The sequence below is a fragment of the Lepidochelys kempii genome, chromosome 7, assembly GCF_965140285.1.
Source record: "Lepidochelys kempii isolate rLepKem1 chromosome 7, rLepKem1.hap1, whole genome shotgun sequence".
Classification (NCBI taxonomy): Eukaryota; Metazoa; Chordata; order Testudines; family Cheloniidae; genus Lepidochelys; species Lepidochelys kempii.
In genome coordinates, this window is record NC_136386.1 from 106,233,573 (window position 1) to 106,246,436 (window position 12,864).

At 38.4% G+C, this 12,864-nt stretch overlaps 1 protein-coding gene across 1 annotated transcript in view; it reads right to left on the minus strand.

The window, feature by feature from the left end:
* Positions 1-12,864, minus strand: part of LOC140915208 (scavenger receptor cysteine-rich domain-containing protein DMBT1-like) — a 193,417-nt gene that overhangs the window by 49,820 nt on the left and 130,733 nt on the right. Inside the window, 5 exon segments of the mRNA XM_078853931.1 lie at positions 2,359-2,747; positions 3,460-3,632; positions 5,457-5,668; positions 5,978-6,128; positions 11,732-11,759. Coding sequence (XP_078710057.1) covers positions 2,359-2,747; positions 3,460-3,632; positions 5,457-5,668; positions 5,978-6,128; positions 11,732-11,759 — 953 coding nt within the window.

Genomic DNA, 12,864 nt, shown 5'->3' on the forward strand with positions numbered 1-12,864 from the left:
TGGACAAGTTGCAAAGAGGTCCCCTGGAGGTGAAATGAGCCCAAGGCTGCTTATTTAGATCTCCAGGCTGCAATGTATATGACCCCTGTAGAACAGCTGAAGCAAAGGGGGTTTATTTTTATTAAGGGGAAAATGAAACCAAGATTTAAGCTCTTAAGTGAGGCTGGCCAGAAAACAACCATTGTATTTCAGACACCATTTTGAAATTTGTTTTTGTTCCAATGCAGATGAAAAATGAGATTTCAATTTTTTTCATGAAAAAAGCATACATGAGAGAGTCTCAATGCAGAATAGCCAGGGCTGTTACACAGGAGATGGGAGACACAGGGTCAAGTCCCTGCTCTGCATGATTCAGAGCAGGGACTTGGCCCTGGGTCTCCCACAGCCCAGACAAACACCCTAATCACTTGGCCTAGGTCTCTCTTTGTCTCACCGGAGAAACCCTTCCCAGTGACAGTTCTATCAGAAGTGATACATTGCCATGAAACTCTTCAGTTCTGAACAGCTATATTTTGACAGGAACAATTTCAGTCCACATTTTTTCTACCAGCTCTACTCTGAAGGGTAGGCTCCATCTCTATACTAAATGGTTATACAGCACCTAGCACAGTGGGGCCCCGATGTCTGACTGGGTTCTCTAGGTGCTACTGAATATGAATAATAAGGATGATAAATTCCTTCTTCCATTCTGTGCCATCTTATCCAACTCACTCCTACTCTTCTGATTTCTGCTTTGGATGCAAGAAGCAAGAAAGTCGCCATTTCCAATGACTCTAATCTCTACTAAATCAGCTGCAGAGCAACAAGATTCAAGGAACAGAACAAGATTCTAGTATCTTTCACTTTTCTGTCAGCCTTGACTCACCTGAGTAAGTGCCAAAATTCCATGCCAGTGCATTCTGGTTCAATTTAACCACCACAAAAAAAAAAAAAAAAAAAAAAAAAAACTCAGCTGACCTGTTAACACACAGCTCTTATCTCAGAAGAAGCTGCAGAGTTGTCATATCATCAATGTATTTTATACACATTTTAATAAACTCATTTGCATAAGAAAGATCACAAGGTATTAAACTTGTATAAACTGAGATTATTATAAGACTGCATATGTTACTATGTTCATTTATACTCATGCCAACACTTCTGTCACCTATAGATGGTTAAGATATGTTTGAATGTAGATATGGAAAATTTATTTCCTTTTGGGTTTTAATATAAATAAATATGAGGTTTAAAAGATTTGGCTGTCTCTTCATTGTATGATGTTATCAGCTCATTTTTTAAAAGGGCTGTTTTGAATATCTAATTTTCATCTCCTGCAATAGATAGGGGGGTTTAAACTATCATGCAGGTGGCTTCTTTAAAACTTAACTTCTGTATGTTCTGCAGCTCTAATGCTACTCTGGCTGAATTATTTTGAAATTTCACTCTTATTCCCCATTATTTATATATAATTAGGATTGTACCAATAAATAGTCATATTCATTGACAATGGGACCTGCTCATGAAAGAGGTGTGCTTTCATATGCAGAAAGGTGTCGAGTCTAATAATGGAGAAGTCTACTGAAATTCTGGCAGGTAGGGTTTAGAACCATAGGGATTGCTATTCTGGATGAGATCAGTGATTTTTATTTTCATACCAGAACTAAATCTAATTTGTTTTCTATAATTCTTTAATCTGACTTTTCCACAAGAAGTGGTGTAAGCCAAGACAGATGAACAATTCTGGGTCATCCAAGTGACATGAAAATTCTTAAGTGTCACTTGCAAAACACCGAACACTCATGAAAAGAAACTGAAAAGATGTTAAAAAGCAGGGAAAACACAGAAAAGCAGGAAAAATCAAACATTAAACTTCAGTCATTTGAACCAAACATTGAATTACAGTAATTTGAAATAACATTTACAGTATGCTCCCAAAAAAACGAGGACTGCAAAAGAATGAATTTTTTTCTTTTAAAAAATGGAGCAGAATATTTTAAAAATATAGTTGAATTCTATAGACAAACTAATTGGGGCTGAACTCAATACTGATGTGGGCAGGTGAAAATCCACTGACATCAGCGGAGGTTGAGGTTACACCTGCTTACGTAAGAACTGAATTTACCTCTTTAGTTACGACGTTACATTCTTGAATGGAACCACTGATGCAGAGTTCCATCATCTAAATGTCATTTCTATTGTTTCTATTGATTTCTCATTTTTTTCCAGGATTTGCCAAAAAAGTTTTTTTAAATACTTTGTTGGCAAGGAAAACTGAAATTACTTCACACTGTCCCCATTCAAATTATTGCATAAACAAAACAGATACAGTACTCCATGCACAGTTTCATTCTAAACTATTGCTGGGAAAGTCCTTACCCACTCTTCATAATGTCATAGGTTACTGTTGTAAAATCATTGGGATCAGGTGATGCAACACACGTGTCCAAAAACAACACCAGATTTGGGTCAGAGCTGTGAATTGAAGCTTGAAGGAATAAATTCTGGTTCAAGTCAACGTAGTATGGAGAATCATACACTGGCCATGAGAAGGATGGTGATTCATAAAATGAAATGTTCACGTCGTATCTGCCATACTGAGTTTCATTGACCTCAGTAACATCCTCAGCAACATATATTATTTCTATCCATCTATTTTGGAGCATTTTGCAGTTGATATGCAAATGAAGATCTTTTTGCCTTTTGATTATGTAACCAGAAGAGATTGCTTTGATCAAGTTGGAATAGGTGATAGTGTTGTTGTTTCCCTGTTTGACAGATTAAATACAAAATTATCTAATGTAGTCCACTTTTGCCTGACGTCACAATTACCATTATTCTTACTAAACTTTTGATGTGTCCATAGAATAACACGTATTTAAAGTGTTGTTTCAGTATTTTGAAAAGAAGTGTGACTTTGGTTATTTCTATTCACAACACATTTTAAAAAACTTTGTTGGCTATATGATGCGGTGTTTACATTGAGATGTGAAAAATATTTTCTTTGAACCCAAACACAGCTAAGTTAGTTTACATTCATGCAAAGCTTTGAACATGTAACGCACAAAGGTCTTGATTCAGCAAGGTACTTAGAGTTGTGTTTAATCTAAAGTACTATAGAAGTGAATGCTTTAAATTGGTACCTTGCTGAACTGTGGCTTATGTAAGTGCCAAGTATTATTAGTCTTCATGAACATCAGCTCATGCTAGAAAAAAGTCTATGAACATGGGTTGAGGTTGTTCACTTATCTTCCTTGTCCCCCCAGTATTCCCCATAAAGTCAATCTACAATAAGTGATGTGTTCCCTGCAGGCAGGAGAAGGACAGGTGGGAGCGTTCGATGAATCTGAACCTGCAGTGATTGGTTCACTTGTAACTTCTGTGAACCACAGCAGGTTTCTGTTCATGACCCTTTTCAAAATAAATTCTGCAGTTTGCACAGACCTACTTACTCAGGTTGCTATATATTCAACTTCATACCTCTCGTCTTGTGCCACAGCCATTGTATGGTATGTTGAATATAACGTAGTTTGGTGTAACAATTGGTTTACAATAAGGGTCATTCAAGCTGACATCCCATGCAGCGTAGCCTTGTGAGTGGAGATAGGCTCTGTTAACAACTGCACGCATGTATTCTGGCAAGCACAGAAGAGCTAGTGGGTAGATAAAACATACATTATTAGTGCATACAGGCATACAATCATTAAATGTTGCAACCTATACAGATGCTGTTGTCTACTCTGTGTGTAGATTGGGAGAGGGGAAGGGGTTCATAAGTCAAACCACATGATTTTACTATGTTACGTCATAAATATTGAATGATGCACCAGCGGCCTGTGGGTTTCGGCTGTGGATTACTATTACTATGAAAATCTGCAAATTATAACTTTGCTTCCTGTGATCAGAGAGCGTCTCATCAATGAATCTCAGTTACCATAGTAGAAAAAATTCTGGAGTGAAGTAAAAGTCCTATTGCTTGAGTAAAATTAAGAACAGTATTACCAGGGCCATTATTAAGCAAATAAAATGAAGCATTTCAGTAATTCTGGGAGAGAATGATCTAAAATGCAATGGGAGGTGAAGACAAAGGGAACAGTAAAGTAAAGAGAAATTGGTGTTTGTTGACAGCAATTTATGGACCAGATTTTGCTATCTTGAATTATACTGATGTCAAAGTTTGACTCAGACTCACAATTTATCAGACCACTCTGTTTTATTAGCAAAGCTGCTCTGCTAATACATTTAGAAGTGAGCCCCCCGAGTGGGGCTTGTGTCTTTTAATTTATACAGTTTTTTGGAGAACAAGTTACAGAGAAGTTACAGACAAAAGAAGAAAAAGATTTTAGTCACCACCCTTCGAGATCCCTGAGACCAGTCACGTATCTTCAATTACCTGCCACCCTTAACAATCTCCTTTAACAGCTTCCAGTTAACTTAACTAATTGCCCTTCACACCTTCCATTCTGATGCCTGCTTCTTGGATGTGCTGGCTCTATATTAATTGCTTCTCCATTCAAAAGCTAACTGTCCCTACGTGTGCTCCCTCAGATACTTTGTAACATGTTTTGGCATGCCCTCTCATATACAATGTATCAGCATGTCCTCTTATACAACGTTATACTTATACAATGTTATACTATGTGATCAGCCAATGGAACTAACCAGTTATGTTCTATTCAATACAATCAAGGGTTGCCGAATCAAGGGTTTGTATGTATGGCCTTACATGAGCCATATGGGGTTTGGAGATACATGTGCAGAGGCTGAATAACATCAAAGTGATAGTCATTCATTGGGGACTGGAACCTGTAGTCTTTATTTGGGCAAAATGCACATTGAAAAGAATAGGAGTCTTGCCTGAATGAGCGCTTAAGGATCAGGCTTTGTATGGCTGTGGAAGGTGTTCTAGTTCACTTGTGGGCACCTCTGTAGCTGAAGACATGGACAAATTGCAGGGAATTCAAGAAAGAGCATCAAAAATGAAAAAGGAAGTGGAGGGAATGATTCTAAATATAAATAATTCTAATACTAAACATGTACCAGCAAGGTGCTAAACAGGCATTGAGCTCAAATAAATAATAACTAATGAGTTGTGGAGAGGACATGAAATTCACTCATGCTTGCAATGAGAGTTTTGCCTACATCAGGATTAGGATCAAACCCATAAAGAACGAGCACTTAGGTAGTACAAAGGACCACAAGTAAGAGTAATGAGATGATATAAAGAAAAAGTAAATTGAGGCTGAATATCAGAGAAAATGTCTAAAAATAATTAATTTTATAACAACAAACATTGATTTTGTTTAAATATAAAACTGAAAGTAATAGGTCAATAATCCCAAAGTATGAAAGATGACAGTGAGTGCTTGCTATACTGAAGTGATTCAACAACATTAATAAATAGTTATTTAGCAAATAAAGTCAGTAAATAGGCTTGTCTGCTGAAAAGAGAAGTTCTGTATTAAACATGAACTTACTAGTATTCTGATCTGCTGGAATGGTGTAATAGTCAGCACGGAACCCTTTCTTTGTGACACTTGAGTCACTGTGAAATCGAACTGTCATCAAATTTGAGGACGATGTATATGTGAGATAGGAACCAGAACAAATTTTCCCCAGTAAAGGAGAGGTATCGAGTGGCCCATCATATATCTCAATATAATCATACTGGCATCTACCACCTTCTGTCCTGGGGAATAAACATGAACATTTTGTAAACGATTTTGTGAACTCCTGTTTAACTAGTCACCACTAAATCTCACATTAAACCCTTCCGGCTGCAAGGTGTTTGTGACAGATTGTCTTAATTTTGCTTCTTATATGGTACCAACCAGGACTGAACAAATAACCATAAATAATACTATATTCATACAATTTTCATTTTAGGTTTACTGGTCATTTACAAGTGAGAAATGTCCTTGAAATGGAGAGGGTACCAATTTCAAAATTCCATGATTTTGAACCTATGAATTGACTGGGCAATTAGTGCCTTACTTACACTATATCTCTAAATGAAAGTGTTACACGGTAATTGCTCACTGCTTCTATTTCCCACACACAGTCTGCGTTGTTTGGATAATTTTCAGGATAGAATGGGCTTTGAAATGTCCCAGATGAATACTGAAGGACACCACCACAAGTATATTTTGCTGCAGAATAAAATGTAAGAAAAGAAAATACATATGAGTCATTTATATATATATTTGCATATATTTGTATATGATTTATCAGTTGAAGCCAAAACCTGCTAAAGTTAAAGGAAAGCCTCCTATAACTTCAATGAGGTGCTCTATGATCAGTATCTAATCCCGATAGCTGTGGATCCCACTCACAGTCTCATTTAATGCTCAGCATCTCTCAAGATTAAGCCCTAAATGTATATAATTGAAGACAGAAAATATGGACCAAAGAAAATGTTCAGGGAAGAAAGATTATGCTTTTTTTCTCTGATAATGTTAAGTTCTTAATTCAGGTTGGAAGTAACTTTCTGAAGAAGCACCTGGTGCACTGGGAACAAAAATTACAGTCTGAATGAAAATAGCATCTACAGCCAACTTTGGAATGTAACAATTTTTACTTAATGCAGAGCTGTAATTGACAGAAGGCTTAAGAACATAAGAATGGCTATACTGGGTCAGACCAAAGGTCCATCTAGCCCAGTATCCTGTCTACCGACAGTGGCCAATGCCAGGTGCCCCCAGAGGGAATGAACGGAACAGGTAATCACCAAGTGATCCATTCCTTGTCGCCCATTCCCAGCTTCTGGAAAACAAAGGCTAGGGGCACCACCCCTGCCCTGCTTATACAAAAAGGGGGAAAACAACAAGGACAGTCATTATCTTCTTGAGCAACTCATAGAAAAAAATATTGGATTTTTATTTTTCCTCCTGTGAAGCACACAGAAACTGACTTTAAATGCATGTATTTGTTGACTGGTAACTCTGTTTTATTTGATCCAGCTATTGCCCCAATCCTGCAAACATTCATGTACATGCTTATTTCTACTGACATAAAGAGTTTCATTGAAGCCATTGGGACCAGTCACATTAGCCAAGTTAAGCACATACATATGTGTTTGCATTATTGGGGCCTAAGTGTTTCCTTTAAAGTAAAAATACCTAAATATAGTATTGTACTGTACTACTCTGTCCCTATTTAGAAATGCTAGCTGCCAAAAGAAAGAAAAAGTTGATATTCAAAAAATGTATTGCCTTCAGCCTGAAGACAGCTTGCAAAAAGTACTAAGATTTATCACCATGCCGTACTTACTTTCCTGTCCAAGGAATCTGGTGCCATTAATACATGGATAACTTGTGTATTATAATAAGCGAGTAGAGAAGAGTACAACATACAAATAAAGAAGTAAAATAATTATGAAATTACCTGTTGAAGGCAGCCATGTTGGAGTAGTAGTAGGAACTATTAATACAAAAGAAGAACAATATTTAAATGGGCAACATCTTTAATAGAGACATATATAGTTTTTGAATAATGTGCCATATCCAAGAAAATGCCAATAAAATCAGAAAACTAAATTGATAGTATAATTGAATGCAGACAGAAGAGAGATAAAGAATGGATGAAAATTAGAAAGGGATAAGTAGGTAAGTAGATGGAGAGTTGGGAAAAGAGATGGCAGGCGGGCTGGCTGGCAAATCATGATACTAAAAAGAAAAGGATTACTTGTGGCACCTTAGAGACTAACCAAATTGGTTAGTCTCTAAGGTGCCACAAGTAATCCTTTTCTTTTTGCGAATACAGACTAACACGGCTGTTCCTCTGAAACATGATACTAAAGAATACAAAGCAGGCACACCCATTGTGCAAATAACACATAACTATATTTCTATCCAATTGTCTAATTCACAAAGCTGATAAACAGCTAGTTGTCTGCATATAACTACTGCAATGAAGAAGAGGAAGGAAACAACAGTTGGATATTAGGGAAAACTTTTTCACTAGAAGGGTAGTGAAGCACTGGAATGCATTACCTAAGGAGGTGGTGGAATTTCCTTCCTTTGAAGTTTTTAAGGTCAGGCTTGACAAAGCCCTGACTTGGATGATTTAGTTGGGGATTGGTCCTGCTTTGAGCAGGGGTTTGGACTAGATGACCTCCTGAGGTCCCTTCCAACCCTGATATTCTATGATTCTATGATTCTAATAGTGTTAAGAAATACAATGAAATACAAGAAATACAGTTTAGGACCCAATCATGTAAACATGCATGCATGTGAATCCCTACCATTGGAGGCTTTGAAGAATGGATTAGATGGATATCTCTCAGGAATGGTCTAGGTATACTTAATCTTGCCTTAGTGCAGAGGGTATAGACTAGAGGGCCTCTCGAAGTCCCTTCCAACCCTACATTTCCAAAAATAATTTTCCTATCCTCAATAGTCCCATTTAAAGCAATATGAGTACTCAAATGAATATTCATGTGGATTAATTATTATTGGGGTTTTTGTACTGCTGTAGCACCTAGGACCCCCAGTCGTAGACCAGGACTCCTTTCTGCTAGGCCCCGTTTCACATTTTAAATGACATCTCTCAGTACAATGAGAAGATGTTGGCTAAAATGTTTTATTTTATTTTGTGGGTCCGTTGGCTCCTGAAAGAAATTCATCCTAGGAATGTATTTTATTTTTGTTAAGAAGACGGATAGTTATAATTAGAGCTGGGCAAAAGATTTCTGGCAAATAGTATTTTATAATTTTTTTTTTTGCTAGAATAATGATCAGCCTTCAAAAATCTGATACAAGAGTAGTGCAGGTTTGTAGAAACTGTGAGGGTACTTTAAAATCTTGTAATCTATTTTTAATCAGTAGGGGGTGGTCAAACTCCTCAACATATATAAAGCCCATCAATTCAGTCATTTCTCTCTTTCAGTTGTCCCTGACACTTTCGCTTTTATTGCTCACAGCCAGTCCCCTCTGGCCAGTAGGGTAGAATGCCTAGCGCAAGAGGCTCCATCATCTCTCCATCATCTCTCATCATCACACCAACTGTGTGGTACAACCAGTTCTGCCAGTGACTCCTGAACCTGGAGCTATAGGTGCTGACCTAGAGGTGCTCGGCGTGTGGCCGCAGCCCCTGGCTTGAAGTGGTTTCCATCATAGACAGGGTTTACGGTTTTTTCAATGGCTCTCAGCACCCCCACTATACACATTGTTCCAGCACCACTCCCTGGTACCCCTGTTTGGGAGCAGTAATGCTGCTGTTTATTGGATTGGCAAACACTGGGAAAGAGAAAGGTATCTAAACAAAAAATGTTAAAAAAGAGACAATTACCATGTGTTGTTGCATCTGAAAGATAAAAGAGAAAGACAGAGGTTAGTTTTCAGAGTAGCAGCCGTGTTAGTCTGTATTCGCAAAAAGAAAAGGAGTACTTGTGGCACCTTAGAGACTAACAAATTTATTTGAGCGTAAGCTTTCGTGAGCTACAGCTCACTTCATTAGTGATTTTGATTTTTTTTTTTAACATGGCAATGTTTTACCAAACATATATAGAAAACAGTGCTTAAATGTAAGTGAGGAAGTAATTCCACTGACTTGTAACCAACATGTGATTAAAATTAAGCATGTGCAGAGGTGCTTGGCTGGATTGGTGCCATCAATATATTCAATCTTGTGAGGAAATCCTTAATATTCAGAAATGTTCTAAGGATATTAACTGTCAGTTCCATTCTCCAATGAATTTCAAGTCAGGCCATCTAAATGATGCTGAGGTTATTCCCAAGGAGTAGAGTGGGCTGATCATTTTTAAACTATGCAAACCATAAAAATACATGTATATATATCTATCATATATCTATTATTTATCTGATGCCCACTGAAGTAAGGGACTCTTAAAAAGGGATTTGAGCAAAGTTCATTGTGGGCAGGCTCTCCCTGTACTGCAACTAAGTTCTGTTTAAAGAAAGATTGCCATGACAGAATATTGTATGGTGCTTTTCTGATGTGTACATAAAGGGGATTACACCGCAAAGCTCATTTTCACTTGCAATTTATGCTATATTCTAATGAATTAAGGACAAGCCACCATGGTCAAATTCACATAAATAAGGTAGCATTTTGACCAGTAAGTGATTCATAGAAAGATTTCACTGCAATTGATGCACCTTTTTATTGCAGACATTTGAAGGTACAGGTCAAGTTAAGTCTGTCATGAAAGTAATAATAAAGACATTACCACCAAGTGCTTATGTAGCACTTTTCATCATTAGACCTCAAAGCACTTTACAAAAAATGTAAGTATTCTTATCCCCATTTTACAGATGGAAGAGAGAGGTAAAGTACTTTTTTTAAAAAAAAATTTCCGGTGAGCAAGTGAAAAGGCTGGATTGAGCTCAGTTAATAAGTTCACTGGCAGGAGCTTATGTCTCCTACAGTACAGCTCTGCTCTGAAAAGTGATTCCATCCAGTTCCGTAGAGACTCTACAGCTTAGTGGTTGGGGCACTCACCTGGTGTGGGAAACCCAGGTTCAAGTCTCTGCTCCAAGGCAGAACAGGGACTTGAGCCTGGATCTCCTAAGAACAGCCATATGGGGTCAGACCAATGGTCCATTTAGCCCAGTATCCTGTCTTCTAAGAGTGGCCATTGTCAGATGCTTCAGAGGAAATGAACAAAACAGGGCAATTTCGAATGATCCATCCCTGTCCTCCAGTCCCAGCTTCTGGCAGTTAAAGGTTTAGGGGCACCTGGAGCATGGGGTTGTTCCTTGACCAATGGCTAATAGCCATTAATGAACCTATCCTTCATTAATTTATCCAATTTTTTTAACCCAGTTATAGTTCTTGCCTTCACAACAGTCTCTGGCAATCAGTTCCATAGGTTGACCATGCATTGTATGAAGAAGTGCTTCCTTCTGTTAGTTTTAAACCTGCTGCCTATTAATTTCATTGGGTGACCCCTGGTTCTTGTATTATGTGAAGGGGTAACTAACACTTCCCTATTCACTTCCTCCATATCGTTCATGACTGCATAGACACCGATCCTATCCTCCCTTGCTCGCCCCCTTTCTAAGCTGAACTGTCCCAGTCTTTTTAATCTCTCCTCATATGGAAGCTGACTGACATAGGTGCTGGAACGAGGGGGGCTGCCGCACTCCTTGGCTTGAAATGAAATGAAATGATTTCCGTGATATACGTGGTTTACAGTTTGGTTCAGTGGATCTCAGACCCCCACTATAAAAATTGTGCACTCCTGCTGATCGATACCCCTGATCATTATTGTTGCCCTTCTCCGTAAGGTAGCATAGTTATCACTAAGGGCCACATTTCCGAAACGTAGGTTCTCCTTGTCCGTGTGTAAGCTGTCACTTCTGCCTGCACAAACAGTCCAGTGTGCTAAGAATGTAGCAAATGTGATAGGCAAGCATTTACCTGCGTGCATGCAAAAATGCTAGCAACTAGCATGTATGCAATGAGAGGTCAGGCTAGTGTAGACTGAAGACCAACAATGTCCAAGGCACTTTCAACACAGTGTTTTGGCTGATAGCCAAAAGGATATATTACTAATACAGTCTAACTTTCCCTCTCCAGACTGGCAGAGCACAGCGGCTGCCTTTACGTTTTTATTAAAATCTATGTGCAACAGCCATCTGTATCTACTTTACTGGGAAGAATTTGTGCTGGTGGCTATCACACATTTATAACCTATTCAAACAGAATGACTGTTCTGTTTTCAAACAATGGCAATTACTATAATACAGGATGTCATGCTTCTTGTTACTCTTTTCAATGCGGTAAGAACAATTACTGGTAAATTTGTCTCAGATACTCTGGTTAATATAGAGAATATATATTTTATGAAGTTGGTGGGATGAACCAATTATTTAGGGTTGCCATTCTTTCTGTTATCCATTTTTATTTCTTCTTTGCCAGTAGACAGTATAAGGAATTTCAATTAAATGGGCAAGTTTTATAATAATGCATAAATGGTTAACGAATAATGAGGGTATTTGTATGTTCCAAATGTAAACAGAGTATGAAATTACCCATAAAAATATGGGGCCAGACCCTCAGATAATGGGGGGAGGGATAGCTCAGTGGTTGGAGCATTGACCTGCTAAACCCAGGGTTGTGAGTTCATTCCTTGAGAGGGCCATTTAGGGATCTGAGGCAAAAATTGGGGATTGGTCCTGCTTTGAGCAGGGGGTTGGACTAGATGACCTCCTGAGGTCCCTTCCAACCCTGATATTCTATGATTCTATGATAATATGAATGTCCACTCTCCTCAATCAATGGGGAAAATAACACTGAGTGACCAGAGGGGAAGGAGGCAGCACCCAGGAGGTAGGGGTAGAGGGCTGGCTTGAGACAGCCGGGAAAGGGGTCTACCCCCTGAGGTCTGCCACCATCCCTATTGGAGGGAGGTGAGGGAACGGGCTAGCTGGTTGGCTCTCATGTTCCCTCCCCCCCATTACCTATTAAACTTACTCAGTCTTTTCCAAAAGCCTCTTGCTCCAGCCTAGCCTCCCCTTAGTATATGTTGTGTTATTTATGATGCTGTGGGTCTGATTGATCACCCATTATGGGATCAGGAAAGAATTTTTGTTTGTTGGACCAATCTGGCAAAAGGTCCAGCGGGATTTTTTTGCCTCCCTTGCAGCATCATGGAGGCACAGTCACCTTATTGCGTTAAGACTTAAAAATGCTTACTAGTAGGAAAAGCAATATTGTTTTATGTATCAGCAGAACTATGCTGATTTAGCACAGAGCATCAGGTCTATGATGTGTTAAGTAATTCTTACCTGACAGATCTTTATTTGTTAAACATGTATGAAATGGGGCATCTAAAAAGGACTAGACTGCCTGTTAAATATTGCTTTTGTTAATTAGTTGTTACCTTTTCTAAGTTATTGAACTCACTTAGAACCACGTTCA